The sequence below is a fragment of the Hippocampus zosterae genome, chromosome 13 (assembly GCF_025434085.1).
Source record: "Hippocampus zosterae strain Florida chromosome 13, ASM2543408v3, whole genome shotgun sequence".
NCBI classification, from domain to species: Eukaryota; Metazoa; Chordata; class Actinopteri; order Syngnathiformes; family Syngnathidae; genus Hippocampus; species Hippocampus zosterae.
Window position 1 is genome coordinate 11,276,297 of NC_067463.1, and position 26,264 is coordinate 11,302,560.

The window sequence follows — 26,264 nt, forward strand, 5'->3', positions numbered from 1 at the left end:
ACCACTGGACTACCGGGCCGCCCCAAAATGAGATTATACTGCAGAAATTATTCTTGCATTAATTTGCCAATAAAGGTAATGAAATATAACACTTGCCATCTTTCAGGTATAATGAGCAGGTATATTGGCAATCAAACAACTCGTTCATTTGTCAAATAGCAGCCTCTGTAGCGTGTGAAAGAACCATATACAGCCACAACAGCCTGACACCTCCTCCTCATGCTGGTCACACCCCACTGTGGGAAGCATTCCATTCTTCAAGCAGTATTTGTCACAGGTCAGCCAACGTTGTTGTTTTGGTCACTCTTCCACAAACAGCAAATGCCCAAGGTGATACCGCAGGTGTTCATTGGGGTTAAGGTCAGGATTGCTGGCAGGCCTTTCCACTCTCTCCACTCCCAAACCTTGGAGGTCGTACTCTGATGGAGGCGAGTGTTGTTATCTTGGAAGATAGAGTCTTGTACCAGACTGTGGAGGCACTGCATTGCCACCGATTGCAGAATCTCATGTCAATATCTATCTGCACTGAGACTGCCTTCAATGATGATGAGTCTCATTTTTTTGTAGGTTTTGTTCAGGTTAACCTGGGTCTTTAGCTGAAACTACCTCATCAAATTCTCAAATACAACTTGATTCTTGCATCTGCATCTGCACTACCGCAGTGTGTGCGTGTGCGTGTGTATACGTGTGTACTTTGCTATTGCAAGGTTTTACAGTACTTTGACTTCCTTTGAATCCTTTGTGACCATATTCAGTGTGAGAGAAGATATTATCTGACACGACGTGTCAGCAAGAGAAAAACCAGAGGGAGACAGAAACACAAAGTGAAGTACAGAATAACAAACAACCTCAAAAATGCATTCAAAATCTGAGTGGGGGGCTTTGAATTACTCATATATTGCTGTCACATTAATATTAATCCAACAATCCTCAAGATTACAAGTTTAAAGGCAAGCTCTCAGGGTTCAGATAGTCATCACTAACAAGACACTGATAAAGTCTGTGGATATTTTAATTCACAAAGAAGAGACAAATATTTATATATGATTTCTTGACATCAATTGCCGCTCTACAAGTTGAAGCATGACTCATGGCAAAATAACGCTGGGTTCCAACACTAACGCTAAGCCAATGCTGGATAATTTACTAGCTTGTAGCATGTAGCATTAGTAGCCACATGTTGATATCATTGTGTGTGAAGTTGAATTCGTACAAACCAAGATATGTTGTACGATGCAAGTGAACTACAGTTAACACAAATCACTTAGGCAGCTACACTTGGAGGCAAACTAAAATGAACGAATACAATTTGTCTAGAATAAATGAAAATAATACGCCACACCTAATTCTAAACAATTTTAACCACCATTTTCATCCATGAAATATGTGTATGAACGTTCATTGTATCAGTGACAAAATCAATAATATCAGTGACAAAAAAGTAAAAAGGTACTCTTATTGTCTTGATTAAAATTAGGCGAAAATATTTTGTTGATCGCTAAAAATAAATGTTGCTATGCCAGTGATCCTCATTAGGGTCTGCTGCAGTCTATTCCAGATGAAGTGCCAAGAGGCAGGGTACAACTTGGACTAGTTGCCAACCAAAAGGAGTGATGACCTATTCATCTTAACCCTTTCAGGGACAGCGGTTACTACAGTGGACAGCTTATCATGTGATCAGGTTACGGGGTGCATGAAAGCGTTAAATGACAAATCATTGCAATTTGTCATGCTTTGTCTTTCTTCAATATATTTGGCTATTCTCCCACTTTCATTTCAACCTCTTCGATGACCAAGTAAGTAGTTGATGAACAATTTCATATTCAGTTTAAAACTTGACATGACCCCCCCCCCCCAAACCCTCTCCCAACCCCCCTCCTAATAGCAGGCAACACACACATCAGGAACTGCTTTCATCTAATTTAATTAAGTGTTTAACTGAAAACGATGTTGTGTGGTAACTGCGGCATCCTCTGCCTGCCAGTGGCTAAATAGTCCTCCTCCATATGGTTGCATCCTAGCCTTGCAGAAGCCGGCGGTTCTAATGAAACCCTGAGGGACAATGAAAAGCTGTCACTCTCCTCTAGTTCCCAATAGAGGAAGAATTATGAGACTGATTACTCCCTTGCTTTCTCTTCGGAGGAGAAACCAAATGTGGCTGGTGTCAGAGATAAAACTATCCCCAGAGTCACGTTGGGAGCCTCGTAATGTACTGAGAATATGCATCATACACACACAAAGCCACGCACTAGATGAATGGTAAACACGGTGCAAACATACCAGTGAGACTGAGAGATGACAAATACTACAAATTAAGAACCCTATTATTCGCACACAAGTCCCATTGTCACAGGGATAACCAACCCAATGCTCAGACACTCACACCAGAATATTTACCTTGCAAGCCAAATGAGATGTAATGCAAGTGCTGTATATCAACCACAACCACAATATGAACACTTTATTCCTCTCTGAGACCGCCAATCAAAACTGACTTATTAGTATCTGGCTCACATCGGATTGTGCAGGTGCGCCCATGTTTTGGCTCGTGTAAATTGTCTTTGCAAGCTGATTCTGACCATCTAATTGACCATCCATCTGTCATTGCCTTCTACGAGATCCACTTTGAGCGAAGTGACGATACAGTGAGTAGCTGTATCGTCATATCACTGTCCTCAGGCTATTAATACTTGATCACTCTGGACTGTTGTGAATGCCATGACTCCTAAACACTCAGCAAGGGTGACCGGACTGAAGATTGTAAAAACTGTAGAATCACATGGGACAGGGTAAAACAAAAAGATGGAGAATGGATCGTGTTGATTGTTGAGGGCAAAGGTTAAAAATAAACCGAGCAAAGGCACTGAGGTGGATGAGAACTGACAATTAGTTCTTGATACATATGGTTTGCTAATGAGTAAATAAAACAGAAAAGTTCTGTCGATCAATTTGTGTTTAAATCAAAGACAAGAAGAGTTATGATATGCGACAGTTTCAAGGCTCCTCCTACAGATGTGAGGTGTAATTTACTGTAAGGCTGAGCCACAGCAGTAAACAGCAATGGTTAAGCAGTAAATCACATGCTTAAGAATGTACAGGCACTGTAGACAACTATGCACAGTAACAGTAGCACTGATGATAGCAAATTGAGATGTGTCCTGGCTGCGCCACCAATACGCTACACAACCAAAGTAAGTGTGGTCTGTGGCGCTCAAGGATGGATAACTTTTTTAGGCCTGTAGACCACCAGATTATCATTTTTTTGCCACTATTAAATTACTTTGGACACCGTGTGTTTGTTTTAGTATCGTTATATCATCACTTTAAAAGTTCCACTGTCATTTTAATTACATTATATTTGTAAGTTTGTTTCCCCCGATCAGTGGTTTGTGTCCATCTGTGTCATTTGAGCTCTTGTATTTAAATCATTTTAGTGTCCTCTATAATAATAATAATACATCACATTTGTAAGCGCCTTTCACAACACTCAAGGACACTGTACAGCCAAGACCAATAGTAAAACACAGATAAAATAATAAATAAAGAAAGAAAGATTTAAGGCGGGTAGGCAAGTCTGAATAGGTGGGTTTTGAGCTGGGTTTTGAATAAGGAAAGAGAGTCAATATTACGAATGTTGGGAGGAAGTGAGTTCCAGAGTTTGGGGGCAGAGCGACTGAAGGCTCTGCACCCCATTGTACTGAGACGGGCAGAGGGTAGAAAAAGGTGGAGGGAGGATGAGGACCTGAGTGAGCGAGAGGGAATGGAGATTTGAAGAAGATCTGACAGATAGGGGGGCGCAAGGTTATGGATGGCTTTGAATGTATAGAGAAGTATTTTGAAGTTGATTCTAAGTTTGACAGGAAGCCAGTGGAGCTGTCGGAGGATGGGGGTGATATGATGGAAGGAGGGGGTTCTCGTGATGATCCGGGCTGCTGAATTCTGAACAAGTTGAAGTTTATGGAGGAATTTTTGATGGACACCGAAGAGGAGTGAGTTGCAGTAGTCAATACGGGAAGTGACGAGACTGTGAACAAGGATAGCGGTGGTGTGCGGAGTGAGTGAGGGACGGAGGCGGTTTATATTGCGAAGGTGGAAATGAGCGGACCGGGTAATGTTATTGATGTGGGAGTGAAAGGATAGTGAACTGTCAAGGATGACACCCAGACTCTTCACCTGGGGGGAAGGAGATATAGTGGCATTATCAATTGTGAGGGAGAAACTGTCGGCTTTGTTTAGAGTGGATTTGGTACCGACGAGTAGGAGTTCAGTTTTATTGCTGTTTAGCTTGAGGAAATTGTGGGTGAACCAAGATTTGATTTCTGAGAGACAGTGAGAGAGGGACGAGGGTGGGAGAGAAGCGTCGGGTTTGCTGGAGAGATAGAGCTGGGTGTCATCCGCAAAGCAGTGAAAGTGTAAGCCAAATTTGCGGAAAATGTTTCCGAGTGGAAGGAGGTAGACAATGAAGAGGAGCGGACCGAGGACAGAACCCTGGGGAACACCAGAAGAAACGGGGAGGGATTGTGAAGTAAAAGAATCAACTTGAATGAACTGAGAGCGGCCAGTGAGATATGAGTGGAACCAATGTAGAGGGGTGTTGGTGATGCCTATGGTAGAGAGTCGATTGAGGAGGATGGGGTGAGAGATTGTGTCGAAGGCTGCACTCAGGTCAAGGAGGATGAGGATGGAGATAAGGCCAGAGTCTGCTGCCATGAGAAGATCGTTTGTGATTTTTATGAGGGCTGTTTCAGTACTGTGACGGGGACGGAAGCCGGACTGGAATTGTTCATAAAGACTATTGTCGGTGAGGTGGGAGTGGATCTGAGAGGCGACAGTTTTCTCCAGAATTTTCGAGATGAAGGGAAGATGGGAAATGGGGCGTAGGTTATTGAAGTCATTGGGATCTGAACCAGTTTTTTTCAGGATTGGTGTGACAGCTGCAGTTTTGAAGAGCACAGGAACAATTCCAGTCGACAGAGAGGAATGGATAATGGCTGAGATGAAGGGAAGCAGAGAGGGTAGGCAGGATTTGACCAGAACTGTGGGGAGGGGATCAAGCTGACAGGAGGAAGTCTTGGATTTAATGATGAGGTCTGAAATTAATGAGAGATGGGGGAGTTCAAAAGAAGAGAACAGTTTGCAAGGGGTGAGAGGTTCAGATGAGGGGAAAGGTACAGAGGAGCCCAGATGCTGGTGGATTCTGTTGATTTTTTCATTGAAAAAGAGGAGAAGTGCATTGCAGGTGTCACGAGAGTAAAAGTGAGGTGGTAGGGAGTCAGGAGGTTGAGTGATTCTGTTCCAAAGGGAAAAGAGAGTCTTAGTATTTCCAGCATTGGAGCAGATGAGTCCGGAGTAGTAATGTGATTTTGCTTGAGAGATGGAATCCTTGTAGAGGGATAGCTGAGCTGCATAGATGTCCTTGTGAGCAGTGAGGCCGGTTTTCCTATAAAGTCTCTCAAGCTGCCGGGTTTGGGATTTCAAGGAACGTAGATGAGGGGTGAACCAAGGGGCAGACCGAGTAAAAAGGACAGAGCGGGACTTGACAGGGGCGAGCGTGTTGAGGATGCTGGTGAGACCAGAGTTGTATTGGAAAACCAAATCATCAGGAGTGGAGTCAATGTCCGGAGTCAGGGTGGTCAGCCATGCAGTGAGAGAGTCAATGTTAATGTCTTTAATATTACGGTAAACAATGGTCCGGGGTGATTTGGCAGTTGAGAGCTGGAGTGTAATGTTGAATGAGATAAGGAAGTGGTCCGTTATTGGAAGTTCGTCAGCAGTACAGTTGGAGGGGGAAATACCAGAGCAGCAGATCAGATCCAGGGTGTGACCTTTGATGTGTGTGGGAAAATCTACAAATTGATCAAAACCAAGACTGTTAATTGAAGAAGTGAAGTCAATGGTGAGAGGAAGAGCAGTGTTGTCCATATGTATATTAAAATCTCCCAGGATTATTACATTTGGTGACAGAGAGGAGAGATGGGTGAGGACAGTAGACACTTCATTTAAAAAGTCGCGGTGGGGTTTGGGGGAGCGGTACACTGTGGCAATAATCGTGGGGATGGGTCCGGATATTTGACAGGCAAGGCATTCAAAGGAGGAAAGTGGCGGGAGAGAAACCGAAAGTACTTTCCACTTCTCGCGGTATACTATCGCGAGACCTCCTCCGCGACCAGAATCGCGGGGCTTGGAAATGTAAACAAATCCCGGGGGAGTGGAATCGTTCAACTGTGAGAAGTCCCCGGGAGTTTGCCAGGTTTCATTCAAGCAGAGAATGTCAAGCTTACGGTCCGTGAGGATATCTTGAATGAGATTACCCTTCCCAGTAAGCGAACGGATGTTAAGTAGCCCGAAGTTGACGGCGGCAGTCTCGCTGCTGCGGGGGCCGTTAGCCGACCTAGCCAAGCCGGCTAACGCACGATGGTCGATGGATCGGCCGGCGTTTCTGGATGGCCGACGGGAGGAAGACCAGAAGGAGACGATGGTGTTGGATCGGTTGAGGCAGAAGCCCCGACGAGACCCACGATGAATATATTTCCGGGAGGGAAAGCGAACGATGTCCGGGAGCCGGTGTAGAGCAGGAGGAGGGCCCAGCCATTGGAAGCGGAGCCGAAGGAGCTCGGCCAACGAGTACTGGAGCAGACCCTTGACAGGTCGATGGAGGAGCGACAGGTTGACAGGTAGGACGCTGAGACGCCGGGACGAAACAGTCGAAGATAGTTGAGAGTGCGAGACAGGCCTGAATGGGGGCTGGGTGGAATGACTGTGAGATGATGATCGTGATTCCATGCGAAACAGTAAAACAATCGAGCGTAAAAACACCGTAAAACACAAAAGTTTGTGGGAGAGCAGCGGCAGCCAAAAACGCGCCAGCGTTCACTCTACCCGGAAGTCCCAGAATGCAACCCAAGACTTGATACTGGATGTCCACTCCTTTGTTAAGTGCTATGTTCACTTGTGGTTTTAGTATGACATTGTAAATTACAGTAGATCATTTGCTTGAATGTTGCCGATACCTCAGGAGATTTTAACCCTTCAAAACCCAACACGGACTAAGGGTTACTCCTTTTTTTTTTACATGGATACCCACCAAAGTTCTACAAATTGCTTAAATGAGCCATCTGCAAAAATGCACAAAGACGGGTGCTCTTCCTTCAGTTCATAATTCAGTCCCACAGTTGCACACTTGAAATCCAGCTGACCAGACAAGTAAGCATTGAATGAAATAAATCAAATCAACCTGACTTATTTCAAAAGATGAAATCACGGTGTGTGTATATGGGTGTGGGGAGTGCGTGTGCGCATACAAGCGTGTGTAAACGAGAGAGAGAACAGAAAAATCAACATATATTTTTAGCTTCAAGTACCCAGTGAGTCATTTGAGCCCCTGATCTCTCCCGACTTTCTCTCCCCCACCCATCCCTTCTGTCTCTCCTATTCGTTCTTTTTTTTTCTAAGGCGCAGTGGCAGATAGACGATAAAAGAGCAGAGAAGAAGATACACGAGGACCGTTCTTTACGTGACGTTTACAGTATTGAGGCTGTGGTAGACTGGTCATTTCCGTTACCATGACACCTCAACGTCATTCAAATAAAATCAAATTGGTTGAGCAGAAAAAGCATTCACTCTGAATGTGAGACATTTTCATAACAAGTCTAATGGTAGCTGTTGTATTGCTACCGTGTCATATATCCCTCTTTGAAATTGCTGCCTCGTCATTATCAGTGTCTCTCCCATAATGCTTTGCAACATTTACACATGAGTAGGGCAAATGTTAGACATCTTTATCGCCAGGGCGAATAGCTGAGAGGGTCGAGATAGCCAGGAAGTGAAGTAAGCGCACAGACACTCAAACAAGAAGGCTCATATGCAGATAAACAAACACATAAACACAGATGAGGCACTGCAAACGCACACGGGGCGAGTCCCGTGCTGCCCGTCACATGCAAACGCAAAGTGACAAAAGCTGGCAGACAGTGTCGCAGTGACACTGATGCATGCATAAAAAGGGAGCGCGGAAATGCTATGAGGAATATGGCGTGTGTGCACACACACACACACACACACACACATTGAATGCCATTATGTTCACTTTTCTCTCTTTGTACTTCCTTGCCTTTGCTTTCCCTCCTTTTCCTGCTTCCTCTCATGCGTTGACGCATCTTCTGCTGGCTGTTATTGGAATGCTACATAATCTGGATTGCAGATTGAAGGACACATGTGCATGCAAAACCAGAAACACAATACACCGTACACTGCGTTATTGCTGCGTTATTTCCCGCAACCAATCCCACACTCACCCCCTTTCAATTCTTTAAATTTACACACGTACACGGAAATGCTCTGGCAAGCACACAAACACACTAAGGTGGGTATGATATAATGGGTCAGAGTAGGTGGGGGTGGGAAGCCCTGATCCTGCCAGAGAGGAGGGAATCGGCAATGCAACCCTAGGGCTTATCGCGGAAAGAGGGTAAGACCGTATCTGACACGCCAGCATGTCAGCTATGTCCACACAAATGGAGGGAAAAATACAGAGCTATCGTGAGTGCGTGTGCGGGTGAGCTGAATGCATATGGGGTGAGGTATCCCTTTGCAGTTATTTTTAAATCTTTCCCAGCATGCATGTGGAGGATCACTGATCCTTGCTGCAAAGGTGTCTATTTCCAATGGCGCACTCTGGGATCACATGAGCGAGCGAAAGAGCAAATTGTTGTGGAAAGAAAAAGACAGAGTCAGCGAGGACGTTTGAAACATGGTGTGACAAGGGGATGAAGACGGGAATAGATGGTGACATGTTAGTCTTGGACAAAATATATGCAAATCGCAGGCAGAAGCCAGGAGCCATATCAAAGGAACACGAGCACAATTTCAATGGTCGAGGAGTCAAAGCATAAAAATTGTGGGATGGGCACAATCTGGATCAGACATGCTGCTTTTCGCATTACAGCACATACGGAAACAACCAGATTGATCTGATGATCCTAAACAAGAGCGAAATGTGGATCGTCACTAAAGTTGAAAAGGTGCGATCCGTGGACGAATGTATCAAATAGGGATCTTTGATACCTCTTTTTTCAGAACAATAGCAGTGTGAGTAGTCACACCGAGTACTCACCGACACCAAACGATACCTCTAGTACAGTGGTTCTTAACCTTGTTACAGGTACCAAACCCAAGCAGTTCATTAGTGAAAAATAAAAATACCTTCTTTTTTTTACAACTTCGAGATGTAACGGAAAAAAGTAAAAAAAAAAAATTCAAGACATAAGTACAGTATACATTTTTCTAATTGTGCACAATATGAACCAGCCGGTGATGACCAAGCGGGTGTGTCATAACTAATTGACACATGGAGTTGGGTGTGCCTTACCTTCTGAGACCTGGGGTTCGATCAAACCCAGGTTAAGAACCACTGCTCTAGTACTACTGATAAAACATGCATTGCAGATTACTGGAACACTCAAAATTGTCCCTCGGTGTGACTGTGAGTGCCAATGGTTGTTCGTCTATGTGTGCACTGCGATTGGCTGACAACCAGTTCCAGGTGTCCCCCGCCTACTGCCCGAAGGCAGCTGGGATAGGCTCCAGCACGCCTGCGACCCTCGTGAGGATAAGCGGATTAGAAAATGAATGGATGGAAGTTTGAAATTGCCCTGCTGAAAATGTAGCCAAGAAAATAGTCTGCTTTCAAAACAAGTTTTTCATCAATTTGTTGTGCACCGCATATGTAATAATATGAGGAGGTGATTAAACATTTAAATGGTTTCACAGTCAGAACGGCCCTCTGAGGAAAACCGTAATTACAATGTGGCCCGTGACAAAAATGAGTTTGACACCTCTGCAGTAGGCAATCACAGTGTTTTCGTTTTTTTTTTTCTTACAAATTCAGTTTATACTCAAATTCAATTTTAGAGAAAAGGCTGCAGCATAATGGCTAGAGACAGCAGCCATTGGTTCACACTGGCATAAAGGCATACCATTGTTTATGCTGCATTCTGGTCCCTGGGTTGTGCGTGTGAATTTATTTCTGACAAAATTGAAATAGGGGGGTAACTTAAAAAGAAAATGAGAAAATATTAAGTGTATGAGGTCGTCTTTAATAAAGTGTAACAATGTACCTGTTCATGCACGTACATGCGCGCGTACGTATGCCTAAAAGCCTACAGGCAAAGAGGCCAGTGGCTACAATTACAGTGACAGATCTGAAAGAACTGGGTCGGCTTTGCAAGAGATTTGCCCCTGGGATGCCAAGACCAGCCAGAGCTCTGATGAATCGATTCGGAATACATACACAGACACACACAAATAATATATTGCACTTTTCTATGTGCAAGCCATATAAATAAAAAAAAAACATGATCAAGCGAAAAATCCCAGTGACTGTGACTCCTCCTTCCCACAAACACACACTTTCTCTCTCTAAGAGCCCTGAGCGTCATCATACAAGAGCTGCAATATTCACACTTCATGCACGCGTAACTCGGCTGCACATGGGACGCGTCCTCCTGCCCGAGTGCCACTGCGCATGTTTGTGTCGGCAACCTACCTCTGGCAGAGAGCTTCTTGGTGTTGATAATTTTGGCAGCATACTCTTGACCAGAGGAGATCTTCACGCATCTGCGGACCACGGAAAAGGCTCCCCTGGACAAAACAGTATCAAAAATGGGTCATAAGAAAAGAAGACAAAGAATGACAATTTCAACTTTTTTTGTTGTTGTCGGGTTTTTTTTTGTTATTCGGGGGCAGGGTAGTCACCACAACACAATGACATAATCCATGCTTTGTATTATATTTAGTAACGCGGATCTTGTCTCTGACAAGTAAACTGATTTCACACACAGCCAAAGCATTAGGTACCTGCACTATCTTGAGGTAAAATTTGAAGAGTGTGTTCATTGGTGTATACACTGGTGTAGAAATGCATGCCGTTTCATTATGCTCAGCGATTCAATGAATACATTTGTCATTAGCTTTGGAAAAATATTATTAGCTTTTCTTTTTTTTACTACCATTTCTATTGGAGCTGTTTGCTAGTTGTAGTTGTGACGATTACTCTGTTCATTGTCTTGTGATACAATTCTGACATTGTATGTTTCATGACAGTGCTAAAATTACAGCACAAATGGACAGTAGCTCTTCAGAATCAGAATCATCTTTATTGGCCAAGTATGTAGAACACACAAGGAATTTGTCTCCGGTATAACACGCTGCACTAGTATCATCGTAAACAACCAAATCATTGAACCATTTTAGAGTAACCAGTAGTTTTGTAGTACCATTTTGTGGTGCAAGAAGAGTGACTATGTCAGTGACTTGTAATCCAGGAAGAGGGGGGGGGTTGCCATTTTAATTTGAACTTTAATGGCACCGGGAGAGATGGGTAGTTAGCTGGACTTTTAGGTTGAGCCTGATTTAGCGAGCCCGTCAGATTTTATGAAGCAGCGCTCAGCTGCCACTAGGGAGTCACCTCTGAGTTGGCTGAGCTAAAAATAAATAATTTACAGTCGCATTTCAGCATCGCAAAGGTGTGCTGAGCAGGCACTGCGCAGCTCATTTCACGTCAGGTATGCAGCGTCCCAACCGGGGTCAAGTTGGACCAATTGGAACAGAAAAAGGTGGTTAGTAAATGATTACGATGAGTATTGTGCTGTCGTGCCATTGGGGGCACATGTGCGAAGACCACCAAAAAGTAGGTCGGCTCTATTTGAAGGAGCTGCATCTATAAATGCAGCCTGGGACAGGACTGCCTGCCTCAGCTTCTCTCAGCTCTGTATACACACACACACACACACACACACAAAGCATTTTGTTATTCATCCTCTGTCTCGGTCTGTGCACTCCTTCTCCTTCCAGTCTTTCCCTCCCTGCAACGTTATACTTTTTCTAACCTCTGACTTCTAATACCGTACACCTCAGGTGAAACCTGGTCCAAGCAGATTTCTACAACTAAATTATTTGGTGAGGGACACTAAAACAGGCTCATAGGAAAAACACAGAGATGGGTCGCATGTTCTATCGCATACAGCAAAGTGAGCAGCCTGCCACTAAAGCTTACCTCCATTTCATGAAGGATTTGGTGAAGAAATGTTAAAAGCGTTCACGTGTTACATAACGCGTGCACTTATCTACCCGTGGATTCACTGAGAAGTGCGGTGTCAAGTGCATCTGTGTGTGCCTGAGCTCAGCTTGACAGCAAATGTTTTGGATTCGGAAGTCAAATAAGGGAACGGTATCGAGACAAAAGCATGCCATGAGGGGTTAAGATATCTTAATAGGATGGGAGAATCTCAACATCATGTTCTGAACTCCTTTTTCAATGCCGCTGTCATACTTAGCAGAATAATTCTACCCGGAGAGGGGGCCAAAGCATGGATTTGTTTCTCAGTTGATGACATTTGTTCTTCTTTTGACCCCATACCACTGAGGCTGAATCGCCAGCACCACTCCTGCTTAGAGCCAAGTAGTGCCTTCCATTTGAATTCCATTGCTTCAACACGCGATTAATAATGAACCAGTTACACATTATCAACCTGAATTCCCAACGATCATCTTATCAATTATTAAGTCAATCCTTTTAAACCTTTAAAACTGCTCAACGAAAACCTCTGGCAATTTCTCACCGCTGCCAACTACAACTGAAATGAAAAACTGTGGCCGAATGAATTTTTCTCTCTCTACAACAATACACAGGGTGTTCGTGTTTTACAACTGGAACACTATCTGAAGTTTCCAGGTTACGAACCATGCAATAAACTAGATTGCGCACGCAGCGGCGTGAGAATATGTCTGTGCTCCGCGGCAATAATATTTTGGTTTATGTTCATGACTTAGAAGGGTTTTCTGTACATATATTTAAAATTCTGGCTTCATTACTATGTTATAGGTTCATGTTAGATAACCCGAAATGTAACTACACAGTTCAATTAGCCTTCAATTGTTTTGCTTGTCACTATAAACTGCTTGCATATAGATTGATGAACGAAGAGGAACTATTTTGAATGAGTTAAAACTCATTCAATGCCAAAGAGAATCAGGACATTCAATGCTAGGTACGTGTTTGTTTATTTTTTTTAATTCACGTAGAAGGGTAAAAAGGGTTTGAAAATAGCTGGCACTAAATGAGTTTTAAGTGAAATTGGATAATTTCCCACGACAGACCAGATGATCTCTCACGGCACATTCATGTACCGTGGCATAGTGGTTGGGAATCTTGAGACTACGTACGTCCCAAATTTGAGTTACTCCACCACGATAGGAATGTAATTCTTGAGGATTCTCCGTATTATACTCTCCGAAAAAGTATAATAAATTCTGGTTATGTGATAAACTGCAAATCACATTTTCTTTTTTTTCTGATGACAAATTCAGGAATGTCTACAGAATGGGAGAGGCAAATGTATATAGGAAGGAGATCAGGTGAGTTCAAAGATCTTATAAGTGGTATACCGGTACCTGAAATGTTATTCTCGGATACATGGGAGGTATTGCAGCTGATTGGACTGCATGTTCTTTAGGACTACAAGCTTTCCGATTTTTTTATTTGGGGAGGTGGGCACTGTGGAGGGGGATTGTTCCATCTCCCTTTGCGCACACTGGGCTTGGGGTGCTGGTCAAGTCAGCCAGTGATTGACCACACATACACATTGAGGGGATTGCTGTTTAACAAACTAACCATTATTTACACATGGGGACTTGAGTTGGAATATGGGAGCCTTATTGGCACCGTAAACACTGGCCACTCTACATGATGAGGACGTCATGATGAGACGTCACACGCTTACTCAACGATGTCAACAGGACTTGGAATAAAATGTGGGATTAAGACGAATGGGATGCGACTGAACATCCCTGCATTAAACGCGGCAATACCCCGCAACCGCCGCCCCCCCCCATCCCCCCGCACACAGCGCAAGCACAAACGCGTGCGCGCACACCCACACAGTCATGCCCCTCATGTTCCATCCGCACACGCACAACCATTCACGCACGCGCTTTGGGGAAGGAGGGGGGCGAGGAATCTGTGTCCTTAAACCAAGGCGACCTATTACGTAACATGCTGACATTTTAATACAGCAATGACGTAACATGATGGCGATGGTGATGATGATTATTATGATGATGATGATGATGATGATGATGATAATAATAGTCATTGCTTACTTCCCCAGCTCCTCAAACAGCTGATATTCGTCGGTAAATCTCGTGCAGATCGTTAACGCCATGGTGGAAGGGACGCTCAGGGGTGTATTTTCTCTCTCCCTCTCTGTCAAACCAACCACACGCAATGGTCCGGTTTTGTCGTCCGAGCTGCCAGTCTTTCATGCACTCACGGCGTTCATCTGCAGGAGGTCTGATGATGATGAGGAGGAGGACGAATAGGAGGAGGAGGAGTGAGGAGTGAGAAGGATGGTTGGTTGCAGCAGAAAATAAAAAATAAAAGCGCTCCACCAAGGAAGAGTGCACTTCCGGTGATATGAGTAGCCGCGGTGGTGTTATTCGTCGTCTAGTCGCGGACGTAGCATGTTTTGGCGCATTTCGGTGACCGCGTGTGTGCTGCGAGGCTGGTCGCTTTGCGCTCACCACAGCGTTGCGTGAGCGTCGCTATCCCCAGCTGTGCTCTCAGTCCCGCCCCCTCGGACGCAGCACTCTGGCCACACGCAAATACTGTAATTTCTTCAGCCTTGCACCTATGAATTAGATGCACCACGCATGTCATTTTGGTCATTACAAAACGAACAAACAAACAAAGACGACATCAACAATTCTGCATTCATAACACCACAACATAAGGGGAAAGATGCTTCGATAACATTCATTATAAAAGCTGAGAGATGCTCTTGCAAAGATGAAATGCCACAAATAAACGGATTGTGGGCTAAAGCAGAAGGTTAATGCATCACAATTGATCACAGAATGATATCCGCCATTCCCAGATAATGTACTTCCACTTTACGCCCCCTGGTGGCCACGTGTAAGATCGAAGTCAGAGATGTGACTATTTTTTCAAAACATCATGACATCATTGCGTAATTGAGATTGTTGATTAATCTTCAATCAGATGAGAAATGAGCTGCTGTTTTGTGAGTTGCTAACTTCCATTTAAAAATAATAAACCCCTGCTCGTCACAGGGGTCATAGATTGAGTCCTGCCGCAAATACAGAAAAAAAGGCCTGGAATCGAACCCTCGACCTCTGTGCTGTGAGCCAGACATGTTAACCAGTCGACCTCCACCGTGCTGCCAAGTAAACTACATCCCCTCCAAAAAATGTATCTGGATCCAGATGATTGTATTTGGTGCAGCCATTTGATGACGTAAAATTGAGTACATGCAACACACTTTCAAAACACTTTCATTATTTTTTTCATCATGAGGCAAAATAGCTTTCAAAATGCCAGCCAGCCTAACTTAATCATTACCTTACATCTATCCATTTATATCTGTTCAATAGAGCAGGGGTGTCAAACTCAGGTCCTGGAGGGCGGCTGTCCTGCATGTTTTCCAAGTCTCCCTGTTGCAACACACCTGTTGCACACCTGTTGCAAGTTTCAACACACCCGATTCAAATGAGCAGATCATCAGCAAGTTATGTGGAAGCCTGACATTGAACCTGTTCATTTGAATCAGGTGTGTTGCAACAGGGAGACTTGGAAAACATGCAGGACAGCGGCCCTCCAGGACCTGAGTTTGACACCTATGCAATAGAGGAACCGAATCCGTGCGTCAGAGATTCTTTTAACAATGTTTGTAATTGATGTTGTTGACTGGTGTTGACGTATTCATGGAGTTGTGCTACCGTATTGGTGAAATTGACTGGTTTTCGTGAAGGCAGCATTTTTGACAAAGCTTACGTATTCGCTCTTATTATATTGTGCGGGTTTCCCTAATGTGATCAACAATGGATATTTGGGTTAGGGTTAGGTGAATGGTGAATTCTGGGCTAATTTTACACCATATCATCTTTACAAACACGTGTTAGCACTGAAGTGCAACATATTCAAATGTGAAAAATAACAAGTAACAATTAACTTAATTTTTTTCCTTTTATTCATCAAAAGGGTGCAGGACAAAAAATACAAATATTGCATTCAGATAGATAAACACTTCATAAATATATTAAATATGTGCAGCATAAGTTAAAGCAATATTAGTAGTAATACTTTGTTGCAGCCTCAGCGAAGAGGCTACACCACAGACTGTGCGTGTCCAAACACATGCGTACTTGAAAATAAATAACATGTTTGATTCAAACATAATTCATCTGTTGATGGCTTCCACAGTTGTTCAAGTCAGCTGTTCTCTGTTTTTAAACGAGGCCAGTCCTTGAACGAGTGAACACTTTCGTACTTGTTCCACATTTTCGTGAATGCAGCTCGCGGAGCATTCCTCCCCATTTGGACGGCTGCTCAACGTCTTTTGCTGCTGGAAAAAGAGAAGGATATGCTTTTTAACTTTTTAATTCACTTTAGACTGACTGGACAATTTATTGGCTACACACATGCATTCTAATGAGTTGAGTGTGTCTTTCAGTTTGAACTATTTGCAGTATTACATCTGTACAATGCACTTTGTGACCACTGCCTCTTTGAAAAAAATCACATTTGTGAAACATCTCTTATCTTGGATCTCATCGGATGCAGATTTGATAGTATGAATGTTCATGGTAAAAGTAGTTAAATTGATTTGAACTTACTTATTGAGGATCCTCTCAATGACTCTCTTCACCCAGTGAGCCGCGGGGTCAAGGCACACCTCCTGTCCAGTCTTTTTAAGTGTAGCACTGTAAAGCAAGAGACAGAGGTTCCTTCAGAACATGCATAATTGGATTGTTCCAAATAAGGTTGTTCCGTCTCTGAAAGGTCAGATTAGCGTCAGAACTGGGGAAAAAGTGCTTACATGATCTCGGTCTCCTCACAGTGCGAGTTGGCGGGAATCAGCTCAACCTTCTCGATGTGGCGGCCGATGGGTCTGCTCTCCGTCTGGATGCAGCGGCAGTGCAGCTCAACTCCCAAACTTCTTAGAGTCATTCCTATGAGGAAACAAGGGGGATTGTCTTTTAGTGAAAGAGCTCGGATGCTCATCTGCGATCGGTCTGCATGCAGTGATAATAATAATAATAATAATATGCAAGAGTAGCAATCCCAAAGCTGCCAACAAAGTAATCTTACCTTCACTGATAGCCACAGAGGCCAGCAGGACCAGCAGAGCACCGAGGATCACTTTGCTCATCATACTGTTGTTCTCAAATTGTACAAGAGCTCAAACTTTAAAATGAAGAAGTTGCCGTTCAAAAAACTCGCCGGAGAAGTGATAGTGCAGTTTGTCAACTTGGTGTCCTTCCTTTTCTGTCCTGTGTTGCTTTGAGCTCTGCTGTTTGAATGTAGTGCTGAAGAGGAGAGTTCCTCCTTATATTGAGCCACGCGTGAGTCACCTCTCATGCAGATGTTGCGCAAACTGGCAATTTTGGCAGTCGAGCGGGAATTCACACAGTGCGCAGGAAAAGAAGGTGATTTGATTGGCAGGTTAAATGTGTGAGGCACACTCATGGAGTAGTATTTGTCACTGATGAAAAATGTATTGTTTGGAAAACACAATGATTAAAAATTTGTAATCCAGCAGCCTGTGATTAGAATGATTGGCATCTTTCACAGCTTTTTCATTTTGCTGTTGCTCAGACTCAAGTCAGAGAGAAATTGATCAACTACTACCTGATTCACAGGTGACATAACATGAAAGGTGTGGTTGATATGAGAAGGCAAGTGGTCCTAATCAAACCAAATAACAAAATATTCTTATTTAAAGATAAACGCATGTGAATATGCTTCAAATACAAGTAGTAGAGTGTCAAATCTCCCTTTGCCTGCTTAATTGTCAACAAAAACAACAACAATCCTTTTGTACCCACACTACGATAACGACTCATCTCTTTTCCCAACAGAGCATTTTTAACCGGGGTTATTTGAGCCTCCTCTAACTTTCCCAGGCTTTCGTTCCCAATATGCGACTGTCTTTGGAATGTCATGCAAGTATCAAATTCAGTATTGTCGTGGCTCCACAAAAACACTAATAGAAAAATGTCTTCATTGGCATGATACTCATCCAGATGACTGGTCATATATGTTTATTTTATAAGAGACATCTTATAAATCTTTATAATCTTTATAAGAGACATCGATGGATAAAATAATATTCAGTATAAATAATGAATAGTTTACGAAAATTGGGGTATTTTTCTACTTTTGGCAGGTCCACAGTTCAGGATCTAAGCCTCTTGTCCAATTCAAGTTGGGATAGGCTCCAGCTCCCCCCTCCCCCATCTATAATGACATCAGCCACTACAGAAAATGGATGCATGGATGAATTATAAGGGAGATCCCTTTATTGCGCCATCACCAAATAGACAGTCCAACCTGTGAAGTGAAGCAAGTCTTCAATGGGACAATTCAGAATTTGAGTAGAGTTTTCAGGGAAAATACAACGTTAAAAGTCACAAACTCGTTTCAATGAGCATAGAATTAAGTGTGTTTTTCTTTTTTGTTGATGTTGTATTTTGTTTTGGCAGAATTATTGCTACGCTGATTCTACAAGAACAACTTGGCTGAAGTAGAAACCACAAGCGAAGAAAAATACACGCTATATTTTATGGCGCCCCAAAGATGATGACATGGAAGGAATAAAAAAAATATATATTTTTTAAGTTTTTACGAGGGAAGGCAACGTTGTTGTTTTTGCTTCATGTACACATCAAATACTGTACAGCAGGGGTCTCCAACGTGGTGCCCGCGAGCACCAGGTAGCCCGTGAGGACCACACCAGTAGCCCGCCAGTGCTAGGATTGTGATTTGCTCGTAGAAATTATGATTTAAAAATGCAAACATGGGCAGTATTATAGATTCTATAGCTACCTATTTAGCTATCTAACTAGCTAGCTACAGTATACGTCTAGCTAGCTAATGTTCTAATATTATTAAATTTAATTTGTACAAATGTTATTTCAGACGCGTATCAATTTGGTAGCCCTTCACACAATCAGGACACATGAAGTAGCTCTCACTCTCAAAAAGTTTGGTGACCCCTGCTGTACAGGTTTTATGGTGGCTACAAACAGATTTTCCTGCATGCTCAATACAACAGCGGCACATGGAAATAGAAGTTCAGACCATTCAAAGAGATTCTACCATACCAAGTATGTTTTAAGGTTGTTTAGAGTGAAGGGATTAAAATGTGTTTATTCGCCACCTAATTGATCAGGGAAATTCTGTCAACCACCTATAATTTCAAATATTTCCGTTCCATACATAAAAATTAAAACCTGGAGTCGAACAGGACTCAACCTTCGCTGATTACTAAATGAGACCTCAAATTTGGGTTAAAATGAAAATATGTGTGTGTATATACAGTATATATATTATATTCATGCACCATCCTATTATTTAACATAATTTACATTTATTGCAAATATTTTGACATTGGAATATTTGGAATCAAGTTGAATCACAATGAAAATGAACACATCAAATAATATCATGAGGCTGATTTTCACTTCAATAAATGTTGTACATGCAATGAAAAGGTCAGTAAAATGTGACGGAGCCAAACTGATGACATCTTATGACGATGACTGCTTGTTTGATCCCAAATTAAGTAAAAGTTTTGTGTGAACCTCAATGACTGCGGTAATTGCAATAACCTGTGGGCTACAATGGCTTGAAAAAAGGCATGGAAAGTGAGAACTGACGCAAACACGGCAAGCTGAGACACGTCAGATCATATGAGATGTTAAAATCCAAGTCATCACTCACACCGCAACAGGAAGTATGGCGCAACCTTTGCGACGCTTAATATGGGCTCAAAGACACAAACGCACACGCACACAAAAAAAAAAAATCAAGATGCGGTTTGGAAAAAAAGACAGACGTTTTAGTTCCCTCCTTATGGTATGTGAAAAAGAAAAATGACAACAGAGGAAGTTGATGTGAACGTCTCACGTGTAGGGGATTAAATTAATTTGCACAATTTTCCCAGTGCTGGTTATCGCTGGTGAAGGGTATTTTTTGCAATGTTTTTCCAATGATAAATAGCCCATTGTTCTCTAATTCTTCGGAGTGCGGCAGGCATGGCATTTCTTGTTTTTGTTATTTCTTGATGACAAGTTCAATCAAAGGTTCTGAAGGAGGTAAATTTCATTTGGACAATTCAGGCGTGTACGATTGTGACGTTCCCTTTTGGAACATGATCCACAGGACAACAATCAAAACTTTCTCCATGATAGCGGAAAGGCACTTAGAAACGGGAATACGGACAATATTTGTCTGCTGGTTGGAGTAAATAATTACACGAGTAGATCAATAAACTGACATTTTACTTTGCAAAAATTATCCAACTTCTCTCTTTTGGAACTGTGATGCTTCTACATAGAGAAAATGTTTGACAACAGCACACGTGGTTGGTAGGATTACTTGAGTATGCAGCTTGATATTGCTGTTTTGTGAAGTACCATCTGAACAGGATGTAGACAGGTGGCTGTAGAGGAAGGCGATACTGTAATGCGTACAAGGAGTTCATGAGGGCTACAAGCTAGGAAAAATCAAATGTGAGTCATAGACCTCTCATTATTGTTTAGCTTCCACTCACATTTTTTTCCTCCTTTATCTTTGAGGCTAAACCGATAGGAATTCCCGGAGCTTTGCTGTGCAGTGTGAGATCCGATACATACCTTATTGTAATACAATACAACATCCACTATACAGACGTACAATGTGTCAACTCTTATTTTCTCTTTTTTCTTAATTTGACCCAGTGTGAGGCAACATGAGAAAGTCAGGACACACTCAGCAAAACGCTGACGAACAGCCGCTGGGGATTTCTGGAGATGTCACAGAGTTTTTGGATTTCCAAAGAGCCGGAGGAGGAGTCAAACTCCTTTTAAGGTCCTTCGGAATACGAGTAGGGGGTTTCGACTCGGCTACTTGCATTCCACGTGTTGAAAACTTTCGACTGTGACGTCTTATTTCGTGCCTGGACAGGTTTGCTGGCTCAACATATGCGCAGACATTTAAACATTTAGCGACATTTGGTGGTCTTGCACACACACTGGTGTTCTTAACCACGTGATAAACAACAAATGATTATTGCTGTCTTATATCAAGATCTCCTGAGTCACTCAAAATGACTCATTTAATGGCTGAAATAACGACTCATTTTATGATAGTTTACTACTGTATATCCGTGTCTTAACGGGAAATAAGATAAGACACATGTGGTAAAAATATGGCATTCAATACGTACATACTGTGCATATACTGTGTATACTGTATTCATTCTTTTGTTTCTTCAGTAGAGCCAAATCAGGTGTTCAAAATAAGTATTTTTTGGCAAATAAGTAACCAGGATCCTTCAGAATGATTAAAGAGAATGTATTATGTCAACACTGCCCAAAAAAAGGGCACGTACCGTATATTCATAAGTTTTCAAATATAAAACTATAATGAATGCCAGTATATTGTTTTGCATTTCGGGCCAGAAGATAACCTTTCAGAAAAAAAAAATCACAACATTTAACCAAGGTATGAATCATGTTGCAACTCACTCTAAGTTGGAAAGCTTTTGAGCGCTGTAAATGTAAGAATGACACACAGTCAATAGACCCTCCACAATACAATGAAACATGTCAAACAAAAACCTGTGGCAGGACTTTGGTTGACCTTCCAAATTTTTCAAAGTTTGTCTGACATGATTAAAACTTAATAAAGTTTAGTATGCTTTTCAAAAGTTCATTTTCAACATTATTTTGGACTTAATCAGACACCCCTTAAATGATGGCAAGTGTGTGCTGACTTCAGTTAACATTAGTTTGAATGCGACTGGTTATTTATGAATAACAACCATCACCAGTCATAAGGGGGGGGGGTGCACTTGGTTGACTACATTATTTTGGTTGCTTATTTTTACTTTCCCTTCTCGGAACGATTTCTTTTTTTTTCTCTCAACTGAGATTTAGAGGTACATAATGTGCACACACGGGAATACATGGACGTAGACAGGATCATTATCAGGTTTCTTCAGAACCTGCTGATGACCTTATTATTTAATCAGGTGCTAAGATATATTGAAACAGACAGGACAGCGGAGCTGGAAATACCTGATTTGCTACTCTATTGGATTTTACTTGAACTTTCTTCCCAGGAGTTAATAATGTCTATCTACAAAGCAGGATTTTCATCACTCGATTACCGTACTTCCTCTGCCCTCTATAAATAGGTCATAAGGTATGTTAGAATTAAAACAAGCTCAAACATGTTGTTTATTAAATAGTGGGATTCCCAACTTAGAATGCTATTGCATCATTTTTAAAAAAATTCCTATTCAGCGGGCAATATCTGTATAAATGGACAAAAATTCCCAAATTCCAAAGTCTTACCACTATAGTGAAACCTGTTATTGCTGCAATTGACGAAGGACGTGGGGGACCAACTCTTTCTATTTTCATGACACCAAAACTATTGCTCAATTTTGCGTGGTTCTGCTCTTGAGGTTTTCCTGTTTTAGAATCACGCACTTCCTATATAACAGGAATGTTATTGGCAAAAAAAATGTGTATAAGTACAAAATAAGTCCTATTAATATCGATAGATAGATAGATAGATAGATAGATAGATAGATAGATAGATAGATAGATAGATAGATAGATAGATAGATAGATAGATAGATAGATAGATAGATAGATAGATAGATAGATAGATAGATAGATAGATAGATAGATAGATAGATAGATAGATAGATAGATAGATAGATAGATAGATAGATAGATAGATAGATAGATAGATAGATAGATAGATAGAAATGACCATTCAGTTCAGCAGTTTTGTGCCATCTTAAATGGTCATTTATATGCAAGAAAGCCCTTTGCATTGGAAATATGTGGGTGTTTTGTTGTTGGCCGCAAGCGCTTTGTTATTGCAGTAGCATTGTGTGTCTTTTATACATGCATGAAAAAATGTAATATAAAAAAATATTTTCTCCAGAAGCATTTTTGTCATGCATGTGGTTAGCAAATGTGTGGTCCTATGATGCCCCCCAGGAGCAGTGATGAATAAATGTGGCGCCCTCCAGTATTTTAGGTGCCCATTCCTTGTCTAGTTTATCATTCCAGGAAGCATGCTAATGATTAAAGAGTAACAAAGGTATTGTGGAGAGAATGAAACACTCAAGAACAGAACCACAGTTATTTCCTCAAATTGAGTAACAGTTTTGGTGTCAGTGGTTTTGTTTTAACCGCTATAAAAGCTTCCTCTCTAACGAGAAGACTTTGGGAATTTTTGTCCATTCATGTAGATGTCAACAACTGACGATCAAAATAAAAAAGACAGAGCAGCATTCCAACTCGTGCAACTGACAATTTAATAAATATCACATGTTCAAGCTTGTGAGGAACCTAAGAAACATTTGACTATTAGAAGGATGAGGAAGCAATGTAATGGTTAAAATCCTGCTTCGTAGATCAACATCGCTACCTTCTGGTAAGAAAGTTCTTCTGAAGGCCAATAGACAAAGTGCTATTCAATTGTTTCCTTGCTATTGTCACGTTACGCACGAAGCAGGAAAAAGAACTGCTTCGTAAGTAATAGAGCAAATGAGAATGAGTGGATCTCCGAAATAGCAGACACTGAAAAAGGACTTTCTCACAAAATAATATTTATTACAAACCAAAATTACGCCGTCTAATTGACAAAACAGAAAGCGCTAGTTACTAACGAAAAAACAGGAATTAATATAATAAAACGAAATTAATATAAAAATGAAAAACGCTTGCCCAAAAAAACGGCAAGGGAATCAATAAGGTAATTACGATAATCTTTATAATGGAACGTCGAAGAATGTAAAGAACAGCAATAGTATACGAGTAGCGTTTTCTCTTTATTGAAATACATGGGCAATAGCAGTGGCAGTGGCACGGCATGCAATACTCCGGCAAATGAGTCAACAGCCGGAGCGCCTAGATAAGCAGGTGCAATCACTGACAAATAGGCAGCAGGTGTGCAGGCGGCCGAAATGGAACGCCTGCCACCTGCTGCCAAATACGGAACATGACAGTTATGCTTGTTTGTCTTTTTATAAGATATCCTTTATTTGTCCCACACTGGGGAAATTTACAGCCTCCAGGAGCAAGAATGTAGGTAGAAAGAAGAAAGAAGAAAAAAAAACAACAAACACCGTTCAATTAAGTGCAATAGAAACACATAATGGATAAATCGCAGTGCTATTTACAATTGTCTTTCACATCATTTAATTATTATTATTATTATTGTTGTTATTTTTATTCAGCAGCCTGAGAGCAGTCGGTAGGAACGAGCGTCGGTATCTCTCCTTCTTGCAGCGCGGGTGTAAGTACAGCTGATAGAAGAAGGCTGCGCAGCCTAGGCTGTTCAAGAACACGGAGACACGCAGCATGAATGGCAAAACGTGATTTCCAAGACAATCAACATACTGTACATGTTTCTCTATTTTTTTATTACATAATTATTACAATTATTACAGTATTTATTCCAAACAACTTTAAGTAACTCAACGTGATTATATGAATATATGATCTTATCTCCCTGCATGAAGTTTTTTGTGAAATGAATGAAATGTTTTGAAGATAAGATATTTCTTTATTTGTATAATTAAATAAAATTATGACGAAGGTTTCCTAAAGGTCAAAATGTGTTCTGATGAACCAGAACAACAATTTATGAGAATCATCCATCTTTGCTATTTACACTGACTGCCAAGGCACCACCTGTACCAATCAGCGATATAAGTTGGTCAAAACAAAGTGCATACTGGTTATACATTTTTATCCATTGCCGGAATTGGTATTAAAAAAAAGTTGCTACTGCATGGTAGCCCACAAGTGATTAAAAAAACACACACACACATAGAAAATACCCATTGCATTGAAAGGACAAGAGAGGTGGCGCCCACACTCGATTAAATTGTGATATGAAGTCGCGGGCCGCAAAATATAATCCGAGGGGGTGGGGGGGGGGGGCTGCAAATGGCTCCCGGGTTGCAAGTTTAAAACGCCTGGAATAGAGATGAAGCGAAGACTGGCACATGTGATTTGATGTGGGTATTAAAGTGGCTGAGGTTAAACTATCTTAAATGTCGAGTCTGTGTTAGTAACTACAAACAACTAGCAAAATTTGTATGCACCCTCACTTCACTAATCCCTCCCCTCCTGAGTCTCTGCGCAAAGCCACACCCCTCACTCACATGCACTGATTGTAACAATCACTGTAAACAAGCCATTAGCTACGGCTGCTACGTTCATAGCATATCTTATTCATAATGGAGTGCTACTACAAAACTAAATGTTTTTGGTTTCAATCTTTTTTTTTTTTGGAACCTAAAATCAATTAAAAAACACAGAAAGTGGTGATGAATTTACCTGCTGAGCATAAGCTGTCCAAGGTCCCTCCACCTGTGAAAGGCAACGCCAATGCAGTAGCGACTCATCAGTAAGAGAATGGTAGGGTGCCGCCGATCTCAAAGGAAGAAAAATATGATTACGAAAATGAAATATTGTAATAAAAACATTTCAAAATATATGTACCGGTATATCTGTTTTTCAAATGAACATGATTAAATAGTTTACAGTTATTGATGAATAAAATGCATTTGTCAAGTCAAGTCAAGTCAACAGTATTTATAGAGCACTTTCAAACAGCCATCACTGCATACAAAGTGCTGTACATGGAGCAATTTAACATGCACAATAAACAGTAAGACAAATCGGTAATAAAGATCGGTAGAAAGCACCAAACAGTAAAATCAAGAACAAATCTAAGTCGTGCTGAGTCGAATGCCAAAGTATACAAGTGAGTTTTGAGGAGGGCTTTGAAGATGGGCAGCGAGGAGGCTTGCCGAATGTTCAGTGGGAGGTCATTCCAGAGAGAGGGACCAGCAACAGAAAAGGCTCGATCCCCTCTGAGCCTCAGTTTAGTTCTTGGTACTTCTAACAATATCTGGTCCACAGACCTGAGGCGCCGGGCAGGTGTGTAGGTGCGGATGAGCTCAGAGAGGTAAGGTGGCGCGAGATTATTCAGAGATTTGAAAACAAAGAGGAGGATCTTGAAAATAATAATTTGTGTATTCTAGCCTCTCCAACGTAGTAATGCTCAAACAGGTTTGAACACAGAGTAATGCCCAGTTGTTGGCAAACAAAAGATTGACAGCCTTTTATTTTCTTGGGGTGGATATTCTGTCATGGTTTCAGCAAAGCGT

The 26,264-nt window shown here is 41.8% G+C and overlaps 2 protein-coding genes and 1 long non-coding RNA gene across 20 annotated transcripts in view; 1 reads left to right on the plus strand and 2 right to left on the minus strand.

Moving 5' to 3' along the window:
* camk2d2 (calcium/calmodulin-dependent protein kinase (CaM kinase) II delta 2) overlaps positions 1-26,264 on the minus strand; it is a 48,067-nt gene that overhangs the window by 20,496 nt on the left and 1,307 nt on the right. For 6 of the 17 annotated variants that reach the window (XM_052084553.1, XM_052084541.1, XM_052084552.1 and 3 more), the window contains exons 1-2: positions 25,429-25,511; positions 10,544-10,638 (exon numbers count right to left, since the gene is read on the minus strand). In XM_052084553.1, coding sequence (XP_051940513.1) covers positions 10,544-10,638; positions 25,429-25,496 — 163 coding nt within the window. In that variant the 5' untranslated portion in view covers positions 25,497-25,511. Of the gene's footprint in view, positions 1-10,543; positions 10,639-14,157; positions 14,583-25,428; positions 25,526-26,264 lie in introns of those variants that run through there. The other 11 variants (XM_052084550.1, XM_052084546.1, XM_052084549.1 and 8 more) reach the window with 5 other exon arrangements.
* cxcl8a (chemokine (C-X-C motif) ligand 8a) lies at positions 16,020-17,390 on the minus strand. Of its 2 annotated transcripts, none has more exons than XM_052084564.1 (4): positions 17,165-17,390; positions 16,893-17,025; positions 16,690-16,776; positions 16,020-16,415 (listed from the first exon to the last, which is right to left on the minus strand). In XM_052084564.1, the coding sequence occupies exons 1-4, from the start codon at positions 17,226-17,228 to the stop codon at positions 16,403-16,405; spliced, it is 297 nt and encodes a 98-aa protein (XP_051940524.1). In that variant the 5' UTR covers positions 17,229-17,390; the 3' UTR covers positions 16,020-16,402. The 2 variants fall into 2 exon arrangements, with proteins under 2 accessions (XP_051940524.1, XP_051940523.1); XM_052084563.1 differs by having other exon boundaries at positions 16,020-16,418.
* On the plus strand, positions 20,568-21,569 carry LOC127613500 (uncharacterized). Its single transcript, XR_007966213.1, has 2 exons — positions 20,568-20,694; positions 20,797-21,569. It is a non-coding gene; the product is annotated as an uncharacterized LOC127613500 (long non-coding RNA).

Bases quoted from the DNA above. Each gene is read 5' to 3' on its own strand.
- cxcl8a (XM_052084563.1), bottom strand. From the start codon at position 17,228: ATGATGAGCAAAGTGATCCTCGGTGCTCTGCTGGTCCTGCTGGCCTCT. The intron at 17,026-17,164 runs GTAAGATTACTT...GTTTCCTCATAG, and splicing joins CTCTGTGGCTATCAGTGAAG to GAATGACTCTAAGAAGTTTG. The intron at 16,777-16,892 runs GTAAGCACTTTT...CTTGCTTTACAG, and splicing joins TGTGAGGAGACCGAGATCAT to TGCTACACTTAAAAAGACTG.